General features: G+C 55.8%; 6 protein-coding genes across 6 annotated transcripts; 4 read left to right on the top strand and 2 right to left on the bottom strand.

The window, feature by feature from the left end:
- The first annotated feature begins 453 nt into the window (after nt 1-453).
- Nucleotides 454-4,874, top strand: IWZ02DRAFT_310436 (rho-type GTPase-activating protein-like protein 2). Its single transcript, XM_066764053.1, has 6 exons — nt 454-709; nt 763-793; nt 889-1,434; nt 1,485-3,932; nt 3,978-4,321; nt 4,443-4,874. Exons 1-6 carry the CDS (start codon nt 632-634, stop codon nt 4,623-4,625), a joined length of 3,630 nt encoding a protein of 1,209 aa, XP_066621127.1. The 5' UTR covers nt 454-631; the 3' UTR covers nt 4,626-4,874.
- A 3,856-nt stretch (nt 4,875-8,730) lies between these two features.
- IWZ02DRAFT_483130 (uncharacterized protein) lies at nt 8,731-11,565 on the bottom strand. Its single transcript, XM_066769157.1, has 2 exons — nt 11,075-11,565; nt 8,731-11,029 (listed from the first exon to the last, which is right to left on the bottom strand). Exons 1-2 carry the CDS (start codon nt 11,456-11,458, stop codon nt 9,203-9,205), a joined length of 2,211 nt encoding a protein of 736 aa, XP_066621126.1. The 5' UTR covers nt 11,459-11,565; the 3' UTR covers nt 8,731-9,202.
- Nucleotides 11,566-12,307: 742 nt separating this feature from the next.
- IWZ02DRAFT_380549 (uncharacterized protein) lies at nt 12,308-13,711 on the top strand (the record flags this gene model as incomplete). The annotated part of the gene is made up of 2 exons (XM_066765114.1): nt 12,308-12,409; nt 12,458-13,711. The coding sequence occupies 2 exons, from the start codon at nt 12,308-12,310 to the stop codon at nt 13,709-13,711; spliced, it is 1,356 nt and encodes a 451-aa protein (XP_066621125.1).
- Nucleotides 13,712-14,121: 410 nt separating this feature from the next.
- Nucleotides 14,122-16,147, top strand: IWZ02DRAFT_455774 (kinetochore complex Sim4 subunit Fta1-domain-containing protein). Its single transcript, XM_066767811.1, has one exon. The coding sequence runs from the start codon at nt 14,301-14,303 to the stop codon at nt 16,035-16,037; it is 1,737 nt and encodes a 578-aa protein (XP_066621124.1). The 5' UTR covers nt 14,122-14,300; the 3' UTR covers nt 16,038-16,147.
- Nucleotides 16,148-16,149: 2 nt separating this feature from the next.
- IWZ02DRAFT_310361 (uncharacterized protein) lies at nt 16,150-18,183 on the bottom strand. Its single transcript, XM_066764052.1, has 4 exons — nt 17,752-18,183; nt 17,564-17,686; nt 16,785-17,504; nt 16,150-16,674 (listed from the first exon to the last, which is right to left on the bottom strand). The coding sequence occupies exons 1-4, from the start codon at nt 17,983-17,985 to the stop codon at nt 16,603-16,605; spliced, it is 1,149 nt and encodes a 382-aa protein (XP_066621123.1). The 5' UTR covers nt 17,986-18,183; the 3' UTR covers nt 16,150-16,602.
- A 135-nt stretch (nt 18,184-18,318) lies between these two features.
- Nucleotides 18,319-21,462, top strand: IWZ02DRAFT_380843 (putative exocyst complex component SEC5; the record flags this gene model as incomplete). The annotated part of the gene is made up of 2 exons (XM_066765129.1): nt 18,319-18,652; nt 18,707-21,462. 2 exons carry the CDS (start codon nt 18,319-18,321, stop codon nt 21,460-21,462), a joined length of 3,090 nt encoding a protein of 1,029 aa, XP_066621122.1.
- Between the last annotated feature and the right edge of the window lie 317 nt (nt 21,463-21,779).

Raw genomic sequence — 21,779 nt, 5'->3', positions numbered from 1 at the left:
AGAAGAAGAAGTCAGGCAGTCAGCCAGCTCGACGACCTGTCATTTGTACCGGCGCAGACAAGACGCTGCATGACCTCGTCGACAGCAATTGGAATTGAGGCTGTAGAATGCACGCAGACTACAGACCCTGAACTTGTATGTAAATATTGTGTACATGTATGTGGTCGACCCGATGGCTCTAGGCCTCGCCTCCCGCCCGCCCCAGAATCGCCAAGCCACCAGACGCCAGACGGATGGACGTCGTCTCCCACTCCCACACCCATCTGTTACCCTGAGTCCTGTCCTGTCCCGCACCGCTCTCCCCTCTATTCTCCACTCCAACAACCACCGACTTGCAGCTCTTCGTCTTCACGATTCTGCCCCAGCCGAAGATCTCTTCCGCTCCAAAGTCGCCCGCCAGTCCTGCCGCTCTCGTCGCCTCCGTCGCGCCCTGTCATGCGAGCGGTCGCAGTCCAACGTCGTTCCTGCCGCCCTCTCCCTTAATTCCTCACGACACCAAGACCCCCGCCCAGCCCTACCGCGCCCCTGGCCCTCGCCCGCGACTCGGCCGCCTTCGCATTTCTCCTCGTCGTGCCTTTGATACACTCTTTTGCCGCATCTCCGTCTCCGTCCCTCGTTGCCTCGCCCGACAATGGACTCGCCAAGCGGTTACCCAGAGTCCCCACTGGACGATGCCGACGTCATTTACCACTGCAAGGGCTGCGGCGAAGTAGGCAATCCACGTTCAATTGGCATGCTAAGACGAAGCTGACACGATCCAAGGTTCTCGAAGAGGGGAAGGCCTTTGAGCTGGGTGCGCTTTTCCCCTGACTTCCCTCCTTGAATCCCCCTCTCCACCCACACCCACAACCAACACAATGGGCGCCGTCGATACTGACTCCCTCGCAGCTGGCAACCGATGGCATATAGACTGCTTCCGATGCAACACCTGCGGCACCCTCCTCGACTCGGACGCCAACCTGTTGCTCCTCGGCGACGGCTCCCTCATTTGCAACAACTGCACCTACTGCTGCAGCGCCTGTGGCAACAAGATTGAAGACCTTGCCATACTCACTGGAGACCAAGCCTTTTGCGCGAGCTGCTTTCGCTGTCGAAACTGCAAGCGAAAGATTGAGAACCTCCGTTATGCAAGGACTTCCCAAGGCATCTTTTGCATGAGCTGCCATGAGTCCCTCATGGCGCGCAGGAGGAAAAAGTCCAAGGCTAATCGCCAGCAGGCAGAGAGCAAGGCCCCAGTAGTCCTGGACAAGTCGCTTCCTGCCCTGCCGCCGCAAGCCCTCCCTCAGACGACCTACCAACCAGATGCCGACTCGCTGCCAGAGGTAGAAACCCCCGAGGAGCCATCGCCAAAGCTTCGTCAAGCCAAGCCCGTGCGCGATCATGCACCGAGCTTGCGGATAGAAGCGTCGCCGGCCTCTTTGGAGCGTCAGAATGGTAATTGTTGCTTGAGCTGGAGCTTCCTTGCAGCGCTAACGCCCGACCAGAGCCCCAGACGCTGCCCGCAAGTACGTATCGTGAAAAGCGAAGATCAGAAATGCCGAATCTCGACAGTGACGACGGAACCTTTGCCAACGTACCTTTTGCCCTCGATCCCAATCCCGTCCCTGGCCCGTCGCCGCTCGCCGACAGCAGGTCACAGAACAGGTCCGAGGACGAAAAGAACCCAAGAGACTACTTCAATGGTGGAAAATCTGGCAGCAGCACAAGTTCACATCGAGATGCGCTCAAGGAACCCCTCGCCTCGTCGCGGTCGAGCTCGCTCGAACGGAGAAATAAGTCCACTTCGAGTCCACACATTGCGTTCCAAGAACGAAGCCGCGGGCCGAGCGATGGCATCCGTCGCAAGGAGGTTGGGACTGCTACTGCAACACCCGGTGAACGGTCGCGCGCCCAGACTTCAGGCGCAACGCCCAATGCGCCGGCGCTCGGCGAAGGCTTCAAGTTGCAAGAGGTGCCCAAGGACCGCAAGGTCAGCCGGACTCGTTCGAAATCGGACCTGCGCTCTCCGGACGACGCTGCTCCACGAGAAGCTCCCAGCCGGGGCGCGCAATCCGAGTCGAGCGCCATCACCTCTCCAGTATCTGCAAGCTCGAGCTACACGCCCACTTCGCAAGACTATGAGCGCGGAGATGAACCGGGCCCAATGGCTGCTCCTTATGGCGCGTCGCAGCAGGTCGTGGAGCGGCCCAAGAGGGGCGATTCGTTGAACCACCATTCCGCTCGGAAAGAGTCGTCGCCATCAACTCCCACGGCTCCGAAGCCGTCGCACGAGCGCAAGGCGTCTGCGAACTCTGCATTGGCGAACCGAGACATCAATACGCTTGCCACCATGAATGGCGGTCTGACAATATCAAAGCCGGTCGAGTCCCCGACGTCGAGAAGTATCATGGACGCGCCCCCTCCTCGCTCCGCTTCGCGACCACAATATTATGGAACCAAGGAGGCCATCGGCGACTCCTTCACCGCTCCGCGAGCACCGCCCCAACCTCCACAAGGCGGACACAAGTTGCACCAAGAGTCTATCAGCAGCACACTCAGCGACGGATCGCAACCCGTCTCACCCAACTTGCTCCGATACAGCGCGGGAGGAGACTTTACGGTGGACGACGAAATGGCACGCATCTTCCGGGACAGCGACGGAGACACCAACTCGGTGTTGAGACGCGTTTCCAACGCTGTCAAACACGGCCGCAGTTTCAGCGACAGGGGCGGCGGAGTCGCCCGGGCGCCGTCCACGCAAAAGTGGAAGTCGCCTGTGAATGGTGCAATGGAGATTTCCAGTCCTATTGCAACATCGCCCGACGTCAAGGAAGAGTCTGCATTTTTGAGGGCCCAGCTTCGCGCCGCCCAGCAGCGCATCTCGGAGCTTGAGACGGAAGCGAGCGGTCTGCGCGAGTCGGCCAGCAAGTCGTCTGACATGAGACAGGTCAACAGCGAGCTCAAGGAAAAGAGATCAACCATTGCCGTGCTCGACACGCAGCGCGAGGTCGTCATGCGGGAGCTGGATCTTATGACGGAACACCTCAAGGCTGCCAAGGAGCAGAACAAGCCTCTGGACCTGCAATCTTTCCAGTCTGCCTTTTTCCGCGACTTTGCTGCTGAGCTGGAGACATTCAAGGCCAAGGCCATCGCCGAGATTGAGGAGCTCGTGCAGAAGAGGAACGAGGTCAATGAGGACATCTTCAACCTCATCAAGATGAAGGACAAGGGCTACCAAGAATTCGAGTCTCTTAGTCAAAAGAACTCGCAGCTCATGGACCTCAACAACTCGCTATTCCACGGCATCACAGAAAACCTCAAGCGCGGTCCAAACGGCCTCGACGGTGGGATCCCAACAGCTACCAATGGTCTCGGAATCTACAACACTAATGTCGAAAAAGACTCCAAAGCAGAAGTCAGCATTACCGACCTCCAGCGCGCCGTTCAGGAACACCACATGCAACACCTCGTCAACGACCCGGAAGAGCCGACCGTCCTCGCCGCCCCCAAGGTTGTCGACATTCGCAAGACCAAGGCAAACAAGTTCAACTGGAAAAAGGGTGGACAAGCCGTTGCCAAGAACGTCACCAAGGGTCTCAAGGGCGCATTTGCGTCGCAGCAGCCGTACGAGCGCCACGATGGCCTCACCGTCGGCGGTGTGCCGTACGGCTCCATGGCGGCTGGCATGCAGCCCTCCTCTGACCCTTCCATTGCGTCCAAGGTCAGCCTTGATCCTAAAAAGGCAGGCTTTGGTTTCTTTGGAGGTGGCAGCCAGGGCAGCCAGCAGAAACCCGCCCAGATGCCCAAGCCAGCTCACGGTCACAATAACAGCGTCACCAACGTGGCTGCGGCAGAGACTCTGTTTGGTGCTGACTTGGTCGAGCGTTGCGAGTTTGAAAAGGCCACCGTGCCGAGCATTGTCCGCAGATGCATCCAGGAAGTGGAGCTCAGAGGTGTGTAATTCCTTCACAACGTCAGTATAGTGCTAACTGTCGCAGGTGTCGATGTCGAAGGCATCTACCGCAAGAGCGGTGGTTCTGGCCAGGTGAATCAGGTCCGCACAGGCTTCGAAAAGGATGCCGAGTATGATATTTCCGATCCCGACCTCGACATTCATGCCGTCACGTCGGCACTCAAGCAATACTTCCGCCGACTACCCAACCCGCTCATTACCTTTGACGTGTATGACGACATTCTATTTGCCGGGCAACTGCAAGACATTGAGAAGCAGATCTTCGCCATGCGCCGCGCCATCGACAACCTCCCCAACCACCACCGCAACTGCCTAGAGTTTCTGATATTCCACCTTGCCCGTGTCATGGAGCACAAAAAGGAGAACTTGGTGAGTCGTTGGATCCCCCTGGTTTCGTCTCATTTTGTGAAACATGGATGCGAAAAGGCCATGATCACAGAGTGTTCGCACCAACGCTTCGAGAATGCAGCTAATGCAAGATCCTTCGCAGATGACCGCCGTCAACCTCGCCGTCGTGTTTGCGCCCACCGTCATGCGACCGATGAGCATCGAGCGTGAGATGACAGACATGGGCCCGCAGCGCACCGCCATTCAAGCGCTGCTCGAAAATAACAAGGCTGTCTTCGCGCCCGAAGAGGAGCTCGTAGCCGCGGCGATGGCGAACCAAATCTAACGATGGCCACTTACGTGAAATGATGGGGATGCGCTCGCAGCGCTTCGATTCGATTCGTCTTTTTCCGTCTTGTATTGATGTGTGATTGCTAAGCGATTGGTTTAGTCGTTGTGTTTGGGTCCTTCCACGAGGCTTCGTCGGTTGTCTTCATTACGCCACGCTTCTTTTCTTCTTCTCTTCTCTTCCTTCATTCCACTCTTCTACGAGTGCGCTTCATCACCATTGTCGTCATCGTCCCCTTTTTGGGTGTGTGTCTCTTCAGCACCGGCGCGGTAGTGGTTTGGCTGGTTAATTGGTTCGTATGCCTGCCGCGCGTGGATGATGTTTGTGAAATAAGCAGTAGCTTGTCTGGTCACGAGCTAGCAAGCGGGGGGCAGTTGGGACGGGCGGTTGCACGTTTTTACGGCGTCTCCTCTTCTTTTCTTCGGGTTTGCGATTCGCTTCTTCGCTGTTTTTTCTCGCGCGCCTCTTGAAGCAAAGTTTTCGTTGCGTCATGCGTCATTTATTTCCTCTTCTTCCTGTCAAGTCATTTTCCCATTCAACAAACGCACCTCGTCGTCCCCTACCTTTCCCTCCCTCGACCGCCATCACACTTCCGCTTGCGTCTGTTGTTGTGTATGATGATTGGACTTGGAAAATTTTGTCGCCCTGCTGCTGCTGGGTACCACTACTCTTTCCTCTTTGGTCCGCCCCCTCTGTCACCGATTCCTCCCTCACAACCACCACTTCCTCTCCTCTTCTTCTACTTGGAATCATAGTATGATGCGGCGAGTCATCAGTATCAGTGTGTCGCGCGTCGCGTCGATGTGTACAATGAATAGCTGTTGCTGCTGCTGCTGCCGCTGCTGCTGCTCCTTTTTTTTGGTGATTTCGGTCCATGCGATGCGATGCGCATCTCTGCTTGTTATACATGGGTGGTACGGTTCGTGGTCAGATGGTATAGGAATAGGAATAAGAATCGGAATAGGTATAAGGAATATTGTGTGTTGTTTGTTCCTGCTCAAGACGTTTGGTTGGTTGGATGGATGGACAGGCAGGTAGATAGGCAAGCAAGCACAGTCAACTTAATCAACCACTTAAATCAGCATCATCAATAATAACATCATCATCATCATCATCATCATCATCCGCCACCACTCTTTAACAGTGGTCATCGTCATTTGCATTCATTCGCGTGGAGCCTCCTTCCCCCCCTTGGCGTCTTTTTTTTTTTTTTTTTTTTGCCAGCTTCTTTCCATTCACACACACATGAACACGTGAACTGAAAGAAACAGGGAAGCGGGTTCTTCTCGCTAAAGCGATGGGAGCGTCACTGCTTGCCTGCCCGGTCGATTGGTCGGTTAGTTGGGGTGTGGATATGGTAAGTAGTAGCGAGTGAGTGAGGGGAGGATAGGGAGGAGGTTTATACAGGAGGGGAAGGAAGGGAGAAAGGGAGGAAAAAGGGCGCGGGCGTATGAATTCTTCATGTGCTTGATGTGGCGGAACAAGGGCGATGATGACGAGCATTGCTTGTTTACGGTGGAAAGAATCTGCTCAAAGTTCTTGCAGAGGCAGGGGAAGATGAGGAGCAAGGAAGTCAACAGCCACAGAAATCAAGAGACAGATGTAGGTCAGATAGACGCATATCCATCATCAGGAAAGCAGTAGACTATACGCAGAGTTGAGTGTGTTTTTTTTTTTTTTTTTTTTTTTTTTTTTTGGCGAATGAGGGAAGAAGTTTTTGGAGTTGGTGTGCTGTTTGGGGGGGAGAGGGAGGTGGTTTTATACACTGCGCACTGCACTGACTCTGCTGGCTAGGTAGGCAGGTAGGTAGGTCGGCGTCACGGGTTTTCCTTCGCACACACATGCCAGAGTGTTGAAGTGATTTGTAGCTGGTTGCACGTGTCAGGCGGTCTAGGCGGTGGCAGGTAGAAATTCCGTTCACTGTCGACTGAAGGACTTTGCTCGCCAGAAAAGTGTTGTCTGCCTGGTATTGACACTAAGCACTACGAGAGTACTTGGTGTGCGGACGGCGGGAACGACCCAAATACACAGTCGACTTGGTCTCTGGGCGACTCTGCTCTGCTTCGGACCTCCACCGCTGCAAATGCTGCGGTGAGAGGACGATGAAGATAGCCGTCATCACTGCCTATTGCTGGATGGTCTCTCCAATGTTTAGCGACTGCAGACGCGCGTAGACAGAATTCTCGAACTTCTCTAAGGAAGTCAAGAAGTGGAGATAACCGCGTCAGAAGCAGAACGAGGACAATTACTTTCTCCTGTTTGGTCATCTTTGAAGTTCGAAAGAGAGGCCCTTTTGACTGGAGAAAAGAGAGGAGGGGAAAAGAAACTTGAGGAGAATTTACACTCTCGTCCCTGCCTATCCGCGCAGGCTCTTGACCTGGTCCACGAAACCACGTGCTCCAATCACAAACGCTCTTTCGGTTGGGTTGCGTCACGAGGCATGGCGGATGTAAAGTGTCCGCCTCTTTCACCCACTTCACCGCTCAGCTTCTCAGGCGAGGACGACCAAACCACACGGGGTCAAGATGGTACTTCGCGACCGCGATGTAGGCGACAAGATTCTCGACTTCTTTGTCTCCGCTGTTTTGATTTGTCTTGCCTCGCCTTACAATTTGGCCACTGTACAAGTCGCAACGGCAAGATGAAGCATGCCGCCAGCGTTGCCTAATGATGAACAGCCTCTTCGACCTTCAACATCTGCCGCATATTCAGGATTCCTGAACTTCTTCAAAGAAGTAAGGAAGTCGATTTGGATTGAGACATGACCAAACGCAAGACCAGTGACCTTCTTTCTCAGAGACTGAGTCTGGGACAGCGGGTCTGTTGACCGTTGGAAATTGTGTGGAGAGGAGAGGAACTTCGAGGACTCTTATACCCGCCAGATCCTTATCATAAGCTCACCAGGTCTTGCGGTTTCCACGTGCCCCAATTGCCGCCTGGCGGATCTTTCCCGCTGACTCACTGAGGCGCGGGGAGTATAAAAGCCTGCAGTGTCCGCCTGCTTTTCCTCAACAACGCTCACGCTGTGCGAACAATAGGGAGCAGCCAACTTCTTTGCCGCATTGCATTGGAAGAAACAACACACTTGGGGGCTATGTGTCTCTCGCCTCTGATCACCAAAAGGCTCTTTTCACTGTCATCAGCGCCATTTGAAATACGTTGTCGTACTGTCTCCGGTCACCATTACGCAATGACGCCGAACTTCTCCCTGCGTCTTTGACCCCTTTTTCACTTCCTCTCTCGACTTCCTCCCGGCCGCCAAAAGCAAGTCAAAAGTGGACTAGTTGAACGGACAACAGCATTAGGCCTTCATTTGCCACTGCTTCCCTATCTTACGTTTGCAAGACGATATCCACAAACCAGTCAATCCATCTGCAGTTGAAGCGCTACTTTTATACCTCCCTATTCCTCCTCCCTCGCTCGCACGGGCGTCTTTCCACTGATTGAAACAGCGTCAGTCGGGAACCGACGATTTCACAAGCCTGCCTGCCAGTCAAATGACTGACTGCTGTCGCTCGACTGACTGGCCGACTGACGTGGCAGTCCAAGTAGACGTCCACATGCCATCTGCAAATACGAATGAGAGGGATTTAGGGGTACAAAACCCCCCCCATCTTCCCCGCCACACTCAGTAAATCCACAGACAGGCCGCGCGAGCACCTCGGCCAACACCAACTTCAATTTTCTTTTCGAGCATGACTTATGTTGCGCGTTTCGATGCTGTTGTGATGGAATGATGTAGGCGACTATTAAACAACACTGATACGCAAATGTATGGCGTCCCCTCCTCACTCCTCCTCCTCCTCGTATCTCTGAGCTAGCTCACTCGACCCAAAAACGAATGAGGGAAGAGAGATAGAAATGTAAGAATAGGTACCTTTATATTCGTTCAGCCATATCTACCTACCTACCTACCTGCCCTCTGCCTGCCTGATCACTGCAATAATAGCTATACCACTCGCTTCCTTTCCCTATCGTGAACTATACTATCTGTACTAGTTACCTTGTTCGCCAGCCACACACGGAATCACGATCATCACGATCATCATGGTCCACACTCGCTGGCTCGCTGGCTCAACCTAAGCACCCACCCTCCCACCCACCTCCTGATTCAACAAAAAGGTAAAACAAGAGCTAACGTCAGAAAAAGGCAAGACGACAAGAAGACGAGAAAGCAAGAACGCCAAATGAATACGATACACGCACACTTCGTTTCCATGATCCACATACCGTATCCCATATCCATAACCCATGTACCGTGCGCGTCCAACATGAAGGAAATCGTCAGCTCATAGCGAGCAAGGGGGGCATCATGGTCGTCGTCGTCAACATCAATCCACCCACATCGTCCACCACCTGACTGACAGACAGACTGACGCTTTCAAAGCTTTTGAACGCGGCGCACACACGCATCGCCCCTCAACAAATGAAACGAAAAGCAGCAAGCAAGCACATTTGACAAGAAGCCAAAAACCCCCCCTCCCGCATCATACTCCACTCCATTTCCACTCCTCTCCCACCGCTCACACCCCGGATCCCGTCCACCTCACTACCCACCCAGCTCAACTCATCCGCTACGCCAACCCACTAACCTTCCTCTGCACCAGCCCCTCCCACGCGCCCATACCTCCTCGGCCCTCCTCCGCCATCTTCCCGCTAACATGGCGATTGCGACCAAGGCCCAAATCGCCATTTTCGTCAGCAAAAGGCAGGTCGACGCCGGAGCGGCTGACGACACGGGGCCCGGCTTCGACGCGCGCGTAGCCAGAGCGCTCCGGGCTGATGCCGAGCTGCTTCTGTGCTCTGGCTTTGGTAGGTGACAGGTTGGTGGCGTTTGCAGTGGCGGGAGAGAGTGAGAGAGCGGGGGTGGTAGTGGCAGTCTTGTAGCGCGCAGCCGCGGCCTTGGTTTTCTTCGCGCTGCTGGGACTCGGGGTAGCGCCCGGGCTGGGACCGGCGCTATGAGGCGCCGACGAGGCCGGGCTGTTGCGGGCGTTGGTGTTGGCGGCCGAGTAGTAGTAGTACGGCGAGTCTTTGCCCGTGACGGCGGCCGTCGCGCTGCGCAGGTCGCCGTAGTAGCGGCTCTTTTTCGTTTTGGCGTTGCTGGTTCCGCCGGCGGGCTGCTTGGTCCAGTCGGTCGTTGACCAGTCGGCCGTCGTGCGCGTCACTGTCGAGGCCGTGGTGAGGGCGCGGCCGATGTTAGAGCTGCGGTCGCTGCTGAGCGTGCTGGTGCGGCTGAAGGGCATGGGTGGAGGTGGGCTCGCCGATTTGATGCCTGGCGAAGGCGGGTTCATGCGGAGCGGCGAGGGCCTTAGGTGCGCCGGCGAGGAGCTGTTTTGGGCGTTGGCTGGAGAGGAATTTGGTCGGGTCAGGGGTCTGCTGTCGAGGTTGAAGGAAAATTTGAGCCCCGCGTGCACATTGTCTCTGTACGGCTGCAGAGGAATGGCCTTGTCATCTTCGGCCTCGAACGAGTAGCGACGAGTGAGCGGCTGGCTTTCGTGAGGCTCCTCTCGGTCCGCCAGCACAAACCAATTGTCATTTTGTAAGCTTTTGCGCATGGTTTGGTGGGAAGACCGAGGGGGCGAGCACGGCGCAGAATGGTTCTTCCCACCACCAGTCGACGTCGAATACACGCTTGATGCAACAGTCTTAGGAGGGCTGTCACATCCGTCCCTGGAAAAGACGCTGGGAACAGTTGACTTTGTTGGACTTTGACTGCCATCCCGGCTGTGAAGGTCTGCGCGCGACGAGTGTGCCGAGTACGGCTGCGTATAAATGTGCAGGCTCGTCCGAGATTCGCGTGCAGAGCGCGGAGTGTGGGGAGAGTAAGAAAATTGGCCGTCCTTGCGCGTCTGTGCAAAAGGCATGGAACGGAGATCTGGCAAAGGAGGATCTTCCAGAAGAGAGGCGCGAGACGGGCTCGGCAAGTTAACAGTACTTCCAGTAAGATCGCTGAACCGTTTTTCCGGGGCCACAAACTCGGAAATGGAGGACGACTGCATCCGCTTTCTGCGCAATTCTTCGGCCGTCATTTCGTCGTCCAATGGATTCATGTCCGGCGGCAGGTTTGCAATCTTGCGGAAGATTATTAAGAGGTAAAGATCCAGAAAGACGGAAATCAGATGCAGAGCTCCAATAGTGACGCCAGTGAGCCAAGTAGCACTAAAGATGCTATTAGTGGCCGATTCAGACTTGAAAAGTGTGCGCCAGCGCCCTTCGGCACCAGGTGCCTCTGAAAGGTTGCTCTTGGCCATCATGGCAGTAAAGACGTAAAAGGGAATCAAGGCGACGTCAGCAAACAGAGCGAAGAAGTGGTAGCTCGCAGCGCTCGCCGGGGCGCGACCAGCGACGCGGCGCATTAGATGGTACACGGCATAGAGGATGCAAACAGCATCAACCGCAACCTGCTCAGATTAGTCGTGCGTCTTTCAAGTCTTGACCCAACTGACCGAGACTCTGATTATCCAACCCTCCAAGCCCGAGGTTCCCTTGATGCAAATGACGCAAATCAACAATCCGATAGCGGCAATCAATTGAAGGGCCCGAAAAGCGAACTGGATCCATTTGGCCCAGTTGACTCTACCCTTGGTTTTTGGGCTCATGGGCTCCACGTCCGAGTGTTCATATGGTCCGATGAGATAACTGTCGGGGTGGCGGTTAAAGTCGATCAAGGGGCCTTCACGAACAGAACTGGCTGTGGTTTTTGAGGCTGCTGCTTTTGCGGCAGCTCTACTTGCCTGGGTGACGGCTTTCGGATTGAAGCCGTACAAAGAGTCGGCCGTGACCGAGTTCCGGTGCGGCTCGTAAATATACGGCTGCTCAGGACCGCCCATGATGACAGCCTAGGGGAAAAGAGACGAAGAATGAAGTCGCAATGGGTCAGCAGTACCAACAAGGCTGCATGAGGAGGATGATACCAAGGCCAAGGAGAGCAAAGGCTGGCACATGGGAGGTCTCGAGCGGATGCCATCATAAAGGCAGCCCCAAGCGTTTACACGGCAGCGTCGCCCGAGCAACGATAACCTGGTCGTGTGCGACTGGCGAATGCCGCATGCCGGCCAGCCATTAAGCGCGAGAGATGGCGGCAGAGTCGCAGAAAGACGAGCTTGGCTCTCGTGGTACTCGCCACATCATGTTGCGGCAGGTTCTCATGACAGCACAGGTGACGGGTGAAGGGCTGTTGTCGCGCTGACAACAACCGCCCCATCCAGGGCCCGCCCGCATGCATTTGAGACATGAAATCAGCCTCCCGTCCGCCCGCGATTCGATCAGCATGGGTGATGAGCGACCAGCCTGCCCCAGCCAGTCATTGGAGTTGGAGTTGGAGTGTGGTGTTGATGGTCGGGGCCGTCAAGTGGCTGCGGGCCGAAGGAGATCGACGACCGGGCCGATGACGCGCACCAGACGGGACGGGGCCGCTATGATGGTAGCGCGGGGCTCAAGGGATTCCCGCTGCTCTGGCTGTTTGACCGCAGCCTCAACATCGAAAAATGTCACTTGCGCGCCGCGCTCCCTTCGTCTGCCGGTCGTGCACCTTGGAGCTGCGCGCTCGCAGAGCGCTCAAGCGGTCCCTGTTTTTCACAAGATCCTATGCCACTGCACCCAATGCGCGCGGCGACAAGCCCTTCCGCCTGGCCGTCATCGGCTCGGGTCCCGCTGGATTCTACTCTGCCTACAGAGTCATGAACAAGATCCCCGACGCAGTGGTGGACATGTACGAGCAGCTACCGGTGCCTTTTGGTCTGGTGCGCTTTGGAGTGGCACCAGACCATCCAGAAGTCAAGGTTTGTTTCTTAGCCCTGCAAATGACTCTCACGTCTAATTTGTTGCAGAAATGCCAGGAAAAGTTTGAAGAAGTCGCCGCATCCCCACGCTTCAATTTTGTTGGAAATGTAAACATAGGACACGATATTCCCTTGAAGCAACTAGTCCCCCACTACGACGCTGTCCTCTTTTCCTATGGCGCGTCATACGACAAGAAGCTCGGCGTCCCCGGTGAAGACCTACAAGGCGTATACTCGGCGAGAGCATTTGTTGGGTGGTACAATGGTCTGCCAGAGTTTGCAGACCTCAATCCCAGGCTCGATGCTGGAGAAGAGGCCGTCATCATCGGCCAAGGAAACGTCTCCCTCGACGTAGCTCGCATTTTGCTGTGCGATCTGGCAGAACTCAAAAAGACCGATATTGCGGAGCACGCAGCTGGTGCCCTTGCAAAGAGTAGAGTAAATTCGGTCAAGATTGTCGGCCGAAGAGGACCCTGGCAAGCCGCATTCTCCAACAAAGAAGCCCGCGAACTTTTTAATCTCTCTGGCGCTCACTTTGCGCCTCTTGATGAATCTTTTTTCCCGAGCGAAGCCGACGCTAAAGCCTTGTCCCGTCCTCAGCAACGTCTTTTGAAAATGTTCATGAGCCCTGCCAAAACTCCTGCCGAAGTGGCGGCCAAGAACTGGACCTTCAAATTCCTCCTTAGTCCCACCTCGTTCAACGCGTCCTCCACCGACCCGTCCTCCCTTTCCAGCGTCACCTTCACCAAGAATGCTTTCGATTCTGCCACATCTGTCTTTGCCAAAAACGCTTCTGTCATTGCCACTCCGGAAACCGAAACCCTCCCTGCCAGCATCGCATTCCGCTCTGTAGGCTACAAATCGGCAAAACTTCCTGACATGAGCGACGTAGGCATACCATTCAACGAAAAGCGCGGCGTCATTCCCAACGATGGCCGAGGACGAGTCATGGATCCCGCCTCCGGACCCGGAGACCTCACGGCCATGCACTTGCCCGGGTTGTATTGCGCAGGATGGGTGAAGAATGGACCGACCGGAGTGATTGCAACGACCATGGACGACGCATTCGCTACAGCAGACACGATTGCGCAAGACTGGGCGCAAAAGGCCAAGTTCATTGACGGCGACGCGAGCGGGTGGGATGCATTGAGGAAAGAGGCCAAGAGAAAGGGACTAAGGAGTGTGAGCTGGGACGATTGGAAGAGAATTGATGAGACGGAGAGGGCCAAGGGGCAGGAGGCGGGCAAGGAGAGGGCAAAGTTTGTGAATAAGGAGGACATGTTAAAAGTTTTGGACACATAAATTGGAGCAGCAGACTAAGGCCTCGGCGCCAATTTCTGACGATTCTAGCGGATGGCGACTGTATTGTTCCATGAGCGCTGTCCTCTGTACAATGACGTCAAGCCAACAATTGACCATGTGCATGAATCCCTTTCCACTGCCCTGGGACAACAGGGTTCCACTTCGGATGGTCAATGGCGCATTGGAATATATGCAAAGACTGATATTAAAAAATCACAGCTCAAAAATGGCCAGAAATGTTAAACAATGCTAACATTGATTGTGAAGAAGATGCTCAGCAGCAGCAATGGAGACAAGCAACAGGGACCCGCATGGAGAAAGGCCCGGGCGGGTGATGTGCGACAGGGATATCCGCCTGGTGCAATGAGCCGAGGCGATGCCGAACTTGGACATCGTGCGAAGGTAAACAACCGGAATCTGGCACAGGGACCTTCAACACCACTTCCCCGCCCTCGCTACCATCAAGACCTCCCCGAGACCCCTGATATGGCGCACCCTGACACAGCCCACGACACGTCCAGATAGTCCCTTGCGCGTCGATTGCTCGTCTTGACGCGCTCCGCGTAGCGCGTGCGAATCTACAAACGCCATGGCTGACGACGACCCTGTTCCTGAATACCCTCTGTACAACTCGACATTTTCCGTATTTCGCATATCGCCTTTGTACCATGGAGCCAATCCACTTCTGCAAAGCCGCTCACTGCGCGCGCACGCCCGGCGACTAAAGGACATTCTCCGCGGCGACACACTTCGAGGCGTCGACGTTGGCTTTCTCGACGTGGGGGAAAACCGAGGGTCGTTGGAGGACTGCACATGGGATCTCATAGGAGACGAGACATCTTGGGAGAGAATGCACCGGGATAATGAGGACGAGGAAGAGCCAGGACTGTTCATCCAGGCGCCAATCGTGAAGGCGCACGAAGTCAGAGGCATACACGTTCAGCTGCGCTACCGGAAAGCCACCTACTCGGCCCTGATATTACGAGATCCAGAAAAGCCGAGTCGATCTGACCTGGCCGACTTCACGTCTCTCCCGCTTCTTCTCGTCCGAATCCCATCGGGAGTGCGCGACACCTTCGTCGACTACCTAAGCACCACCTTTGACGCTCGCGTCGCGCCGCTCAAACTGCACTCTTCCTTCATCTCCTCTACACTCGAAACCCTGCTGCAACAAATAGACGCCGATACCTCCATCGACGCTCTGACCGACGTTATCAAAGGACCGCTCCAGCTCCAATTATCCTTTCCCAGCATATTTTCAGCTGGCACGCCTGCCCCTCTCCGCAACATCGACATTCGGATAGCGCAAGACGACGTGCCCGAATTCTTATCCCGCGGCACGCAGCTCGTCACCGCAGACCCGTCAATATTACAACCACAACCCACGCGGCATTCGTCCCCTGCAGCAACAAACCATCCTCCCGCGCTCACCGGCCCCTTCTCCGCCGCCCTCTCCGCCTACCTCTCCATGCACCTCGCCCTCCCCCTTTCCCACTCATCCATCCACGTCTCCAAACTCGTCATCCCACCCCTCGTCGCCCTCTCCTCTGACGCCAAGATCAAACTCGTCAAACCAGCCGCTGCTCCCGCCAGCGTGCGCGCCGCGCTCTCGTCGCTCTTCAAATCGCTCGTCGCCTACGCGTCGACGGCGCCACTGGCCGATGGCATCGCCGCTGGCAATGCTGCGCCCCGCATCGTGCTGCCGCTGCCGCGACCGGCGCGACCGGCGCGCGCGCGGACGAAGACGAAGGCGAAGGCGGCGGCGAAAGCTGGCGATGGCGCGGCGGACGCGACGGCCGGACTTGATGTGCAGTCGTCAAAGGCGTCGAGTCAGCAACAGAAGCAGCGCAATCACGACAACAATAGCAACATCAGAAACACAAACAGCAGCACCGGCAGCGAAGACCCGAAATTTCGGACGAACGGAGTCGCAGCACCGGCGCCCGGGACGAAGGAGAAGCGGCGGCGTGGACCCACTCCCGTTACCGTTACCGACGGAACTGCCGATGCCGATGATAACGACGACGATCATCTCAACAGCGACGACGACGCCAGCGCCGAGACATCTCCGCCATCCTCTGCTTCGAAGCGCGTCAAGAGAGATACCCTACATCAAGGCAATCGAGATGGACCGCAAAATGACGACGATGGAGAAGACGAAGACGAATTAGCCGGCCCGCAGAAACCTGGCGTTAGGAGTACTGCTGCCAGCAGCAGTAACGCGACGGCGCAGGCGCAGGGAAGGCAGTACAGCGTCCCGGCGGAACCGCCGCCGCCGTATGAATTGCATGATCCGGCGAGGGCGGCGGCGGCGGCTGGGAGGTGAGGTGATTTAGGTGAGGGAGGGAGGCAGTGGTTGTGCAAGAAGAATGGAAAGAGAAAGGACGTACAGCAAGCAACTACGTATTCAATGTATCAATGCGAATCGCAGAATTTCCTGCGTGAGATGTAGGTATTCGTAAGTGTGAGTGTATGTGTCTTTGATATGCCTGAGGTGCTGCCTCCGTCTAGTATAGTATATGATACACAAGACCAACCACCAGGTACCAACAAGGGACCTCTTCCCCGTCCCTCCTCCCTTCCCACTTCTCTTCTCTGCTCTATGAACAGTTGACCAGCAGCCACCACCACTCACCAACCCCGTCCAACAACAGCAGCAGAAGAAGCAAAAGCAGCAGCGAAAACGACAAAAATGAAAAAGAAAAACAATCCAACAATTTGTCTATATTGCTTGCTTGCTTGTCGCCCTTTAAGAATGAATTCCGACACCCGAGCCAGCGCTTTACTTTACGCTCTTTCGCTTGCCAAAACAATGACAACGACGAATCCAACAGCAATAACAAGATCGACGACGCTTTTTGTTTTTCTTTCTCACGTCAAAAACACAACGCTTAGAGGGCCTTGATGACGGCGTCGGCGTACTCGGCCGTCTTGGCCTTGCCGCCCAGGTCGCCGGTTATCGTCTGCGGTGAGAACCGAGTTAGCCTACGCCGCAAAGGGAAAGGAAGTGTGGTAGGGATCGGCAGGGAGGACACGTGGGGGCTGCAGCTGTTGCGTTCTTGCTTGTACGTACCTTGCCCTCGCTGAGGACCTTGAAGATGGCGTTCTGGATCTTGTTGGCGTGCTCGTGCAGACCCATGTGCGTAAGCATCATGATGGATGAGAGGAGCAGAGCGGTGGGGTTGGCGAGGCCCTTGCCGGCAATGTCGGGGGCGGAGCCGTGGACGGCCTCGAAGATGGAGCATTCGTCGCCAATGTTGCCCGAGGGGGTGAGGCCGAGACCGCCAATCAGACCGGCGCTCATGTCGGACAGAATGTCGCCGTACAGGTTGGGCATGACGAGGACCTTGTCGTTGTAGGGGATGGGGTCCGTGACCATCTTCAGGCAGGTGTTGTCGAGCAGCTCAGCGTCGAATTCAATGTGGGGGAACTCCTTGGCGACCTCGCGCGCGGTGGAGAGGAAGAGACCGTCGGACATCTTCATGATAGTGGCCTTGTGGACAGCGCGGACCTTGTTGCGGCCGACATCCTGAGCGTACTGGAAGGCGTAGCGGATGACGCGCTCGCAGGCCTCACGGGTGATGAGCTTGATGCTCTGGACGACACCGTCGACGACGACGTGCTCAATGCCCGAGTATTCACCCTCGGTGTTCTCACGAATCAGGACCGTGTCGACATTGTCGTAGGGCGTCTTGTAGCCGGCAATGGACTTGCAGGGGCGAACGTTGGCAAAGAGGTTGAAAGTACGGCGCAGAGTGAGGTTGAGCGAGACGTGACCCTTGCCGACGGGCGTCTGCAGACTTGTCAGATGGGGCTTTCTTCGCGGGGGTGGGACAGCATGGTAATGCATACGGCGAGCGGGCCCTTGAGGGCGACGTAGTTCCTCGTGACGCTGTCAATCGACTCTTGAGGAATGGAAGTCTTGCCGTCGACCAGCCTGGGGGTGACGTCGACCGACTCCCACTTGATGGGCACCTATGGCTGCTGTCAATTCTTGCGTCCCCGGACGAGTGGAAGGAATGCTGCCCTGGCGCACGTACGTTGGCGGCCGAGTAAATGTCCTTGACCGACTGCGCAATCTCGGGACCGATGCCATCGCCCTCAATCAGGGTGACGGTGTACTTGCCGTCGTTGCCCTTCTGGCCCTTGAACTTTGCGACCTTGTCCTCGGCGGCCGTTGCGTAGGTCCTCAAGGCGGGAGTCCACCTGGGGGCGTGTTGGGCCTGGCGCAGGAATTGCCTGGCGGGCGAGACGAAGGAGCGGCTAGCCAGCATTGTGGGAGAGACGTCGAGGTGCGGCGAGGACCGGAGTGATCAGGGCGTGGGGCGGAAGAGATGTGGTGGAGGAGTGGGAGTAGCACACAGTACGGTAGTTGGGCAAGAAGCAAGATCAGAAGCTTTGCTTTGCTTTGCTTTGCTTTGCTTTGCTTTGCTTTGCTTTCCCGGTGCCCGCCGCGCGGGCCGTTCGCAGCGCGGCATTGTCTCGGCCACCCCAGAACTACACCCGAGGGACCCCTTCTGGTCACACAGCTCCCGCCGTCACCACCTCACCTCCAGCCTCGCCCTCACCGCATCCTCCACGTCTGCTTCGAGTATCGCTCGCCCGCCATGCCCGAGTCCGAGCGCGCCCTGCTCGAGCACTACAGCATCAAGACCCTCTACCCCTCTGAGTGGCCTGCCGAGAAGGACGACGACGACGACGACGACGACGACGACTCGGAGAATGAGGGGACAAAGAGGTCTGTGCCGGTTCGCAGACAGTCCCGCTATTCTGTACTCCAACGATCCAGCCTGCGCAGCAGTGTTCCGGGCTCTGAAAAGACCAAGGAGGGCATCGACGCTCTCGTTCAAAAGGACGAGCCTGATCCGCTTGGCAATGCCCCCAGCGTGGTACAAGTGCTGCGACAAAGAGGATTGCCTGTAGACGATGACCTCAAGCTGAGTCCGTAATCTGCTTCTACCAACTCACCACCAACAGCCACCTGACGGCCAACAGGAAACCGTTTCCTACTATCCTCAACAACCTTCAACCCCGGTCTCTTCCTGTCCCAAGTCCATAGCAATGCCTCCACCGAATCCCTCTTGCAAGGCCTCGACTTTCTATCGCGTTCCATTGAGAAAAAGTCGGCGTCCCTGAAAGTCCTCGTTGAATCCAATTTTGAACGCTTCGTCCGCGCCAAGGCCACCATTGATAATGTCTACAACGAGATGCGGGACCAGGGTCGGCAAGAACAGCAAAAGACTCACGCGCGGGGCAACTCTCGCCAATTCAGCAAGACTGGACAATTTCGGCGTGCGAGCGTTCAGCCAGCTGCGCAAACTACTGCCACCGGGGGTGACAAGAGAAGGACCGCCTTGACAAAGGAAAGTGAGTATGGTGTCCTCGGGATCAAGGCGCCACTTTTGGAGGTAGCGGTCAAGGCAGAGGAAATCTGGGGTCCGGCTTTGGGAGGCCGCGAAAGAGGAGAAACCCTCAAGGCCATCCTGACATCCGTGGAAAGACATCGCAGCCTTTTTGAGGTCGGATCTTCAATTCAGGACTGCATCAAGAGAAATGACTTTGAACTGCTTCCAGAGGAGTATGGCAAGGCACGCAGATATGCCCACGACGCAAAGAAGATTGTAGACAGCGCCCAACAGAGCAGAGTTGCGTTGACGGACTCTGAGATCCACCAAATAATCTTGACGGCACGCATGTGGAGCGACGTCGAGGAACAAATCGCAACCTTTAAGCGTGACATTTGGAAGCGTCTTGCCGGAACCCATTTCACCAAGCAGGAGCAGGCCGGAGAAGAAAAGCCAGAGCAGCACATGGAACTCATCAAGATCTTGCTCGAGCTGGGTGTGGAAGATAATCCCATCTGGGTCTGGCTGTTGAGCCGCTACGACTTTCTCAAGAGTAAAATCACTGCGACCTTTGAGCGTTCCAAGGTCGAGCTGGAGATTCTGCGCAGACGTCTGGGCAATGGCGAGAAGCCAACGCCGCGACAAATTGCCATTCACTTGCGGTCGGCTGAGAATCTGGATCGCCCTGGCCATGGAGTCAAGATTGATTCGGCCAAAGTCATTGACTTTTGGGAGTACGAGTATCAGTCACTCAGCGCCCTGCTCTCTCCTCGGGGTGGAGTTCTTGGAGAAGTCGTCGAGTTTTGGGAGACGGCATCATCCTTTATCGACGGCAGAGCTCAGTCAAAACTTCCCATCGGCATCGATGGCGAGAGCCAGAAGCACCATCGCTTGTCTTCGTCAGGAGTCATGGACCTGCAGAAAGGTGCCAAGGAATTGGTAAACCTTTTGAGGGATGGTGTTGCCTCATTCTTCAATGATGCACCCATCCAAGATATTTCCATGCTCTACTCCCCAATACCTAGCACTCCCGCGACACCAAAGACGCCCGCTGGCATGCCCATCACCCCCAGCTTCGAGAGCAGATTTAAATTCGACCTGAGCCATCCGCCACCTTCGCCCACCAAGGGAGAATTTTGGGAGAAGTATGCTTTCTGGGCGCCTTACGCCAACTCTTTGAGCGGCATCCACTACCTTGGCAAGGTTCTCCTGTTAGTAGGTGCGGCGGCCAGCGAGCTTGCAGCGCTTCAAATCACTCGTGATGGTGTGCGGTCGGTAGACGAGCTCAAGCTATTTGTCGGAGGTGTTCGAGAACGTTGCGTCCAGGCTGTCGCTGCTGCATGGAATGACGACGCGGATCATGTCAAGTCGCTGGAAGACTGGACCCGCTGGTCAGAAAACAAGTACCTCACCTACATGCCATTCCGCTTCATGGCTCTCGAGAGCTCGCTTCTTGCGAGCATGCAAAAGATTCTTTACCTGTCCGAAGCCATGACCAAGTCTGGGTCCAACGAGGTTGTCATTCCTCCGTCAGGCAAACTATTGTCGGTCGTAAGAAACCAGTTTGTGACGAGCATCTACAAGGTCCTTCAGGGCATGGTGGAGAACGTGGAGAGGCCGAGAAGTCTCGACAACACGGCTTGGGAAGATGACGCTGACGATCTCACGCTTCCTTTGCGGGCTCTAGCAACTAGAGACATGACTTCTAACAACTTGGATGCCACAGATAAGAATATACGCATCCTGTTGACGCTGTCTAATCTGCAGGCTCTTCGCACAGATCTCATTCCGCAGCTGGTCTCGCAGTATGAGTTCCACTTTAGCGTCAAGCTCACTGAAGAAGCGAACAAGGTCGACGACGCCCTGTCTCAAATTTACGCACGACTCTTCCAATCATACACCACGCCCATAAGCACCAAGCTTGGAGCACTTGTCCGCAAAGGCATTGCCTCTCCCGATTGGGAACCAAACTCGCCACTACCCACGGACGCTCGGACCTACGTCTACGACGTCTTACTCGAGCTCGTGGTCGTTCACACGCAGGTCTCGACGACGGCAGCGCCGCTTACAAGTCAGATCCTCAAATACCTGCTCGAGCAGGTCAGCAAGCACCTGATCGAAAACTTCAAAGCCCGGCCAAAGTACAGCCTGGCTGCCTTGATGCAAGCGACGCTGGACGTCGAATTCATGGCACAGACGCTCGGCAACTACACCACAGAAAAGGCCAGCGAGATTCAGAGTGCCATCTACCTCGCTCTGGACGAACGGACCAACAATGACGCACGAGTGAAGCTGCAGTCAGAGCTTGGCGAGTTGCGCGTCGTGTTGAAGAAGCTGCGCGAGTCGACCAAGAACGAGTTGTACGTATCCTGTTTGATCCTGTCCTTGAGGGAGTATTTTGACTGACTCATTCTTTGCAGTGCCTGCTTCAAGAGAGTGCGCGGCCACACCAAGTCAGATCGCTCGTAACCGCCTGCCTGAGCTCAGTCTTCTCTGGATTCTCCTTGCATCTTTGGCTCTTGCGTTCTGCATTTCCGCCCCTCTTGCGGCAAAAAGAGACTTTGGTTCCCCCGCCTCTCACTTAGATCTACGGCGTCAAGACCCGTAATTTTCGATCCCTCTCGTCCCATCCAGCGCAGCAACCTTCTTCCGAAGCAAAATCTCCCCTCTTCTCCATCTCCCCTGTGCATCTCTGGTCTAGACGGCACACATCCCGTCGAAGG

This window comes from Phyllosticta citriasiana (genome assembly GCF_038021145.1).
Source record: "Phyllosticta citriasiana strain CBS 120426 chromosome Unknown IWZ02scaffold_9, whole genome shotgun sequence".
In the NCBI taxonomy this organism is placed as follows: Eukaryota; Fungi; Ascomycota; class Dothideomycetes; order Botryosphaeriales; family Phyllostictaceae; genus Phyllosticta; species Phyllosticta citriasiana.
The sequence above is the reverse complement of the archived record's forward strand: the minus strand, read 5'-3'. Positions and strand labels throughout refer to the sequence as shown.

Coding starts and splice junctions, on each gene's coding strand:
- IWZ02DRAFT_483130 (XM_066769157.1), bottom strand. CDS start 11,458: ATGGGCGGTCCTGAGCAGCCGTATATTTACGAGCCGCACCGGAACTCG. Junction 11,030..11,074: donor GTTGGATAATCAGAGTCTCG/GTCAGTTGGGTC, acceptor TAATCTGAGCAG/GTTGCGGTTGATGCTGTTTG.
- IWZ02DRAFT_310361 (XM_066764052.1), bottom strand. CDS start 17,985: ATGCTGGCTAGCCGCTCCTTCGTCTCGCCCGCCAGGCAATTCCTGCGC. Junction 17,505..17,563: donor CCCTCAAGGGCCCGCTCGCC/GTATGCATTACC, acceptor ACAAGTCTGCAG/ACGCCCGTCGGCAAGGGTCA. Junction 16,675..16,784: donor AGGTCCTCAGCGAGGGCAAG/GTACGTACAAGC, acceptor TTCTCACCGCAG/ACGATAACCGGCGACCTGGG.
- IWZ02DRAFT_455774 (XM_066767811.1), top strand. CDS start 14,301: ATGGCTGACGACGACCCTGTTCCTGAATACCCTCTGTACAACTCGACA.
- IWZ02DRAFT_310436 (XM_066764053.1), top strand. CDS start 632: ATGGACTCGCCAAGCGGTTACCCAGAGTCCCCACTGGACGATGCCGAC. Junction 710..762: donor ACTGCAAGGGCTGCGGCGAA/GTAGGCAATCCA, acceptor ACACGATCCAAG/GTTCTCGAAGAGGGGAAGGC. Junction 1,435..1,484: donor CTCTTTGGAGCGTCAGAATG/GTAATTGTTGCT, acceptor ACGCCCGACCAG/AGCCCCAGACGCTGCCCGCA.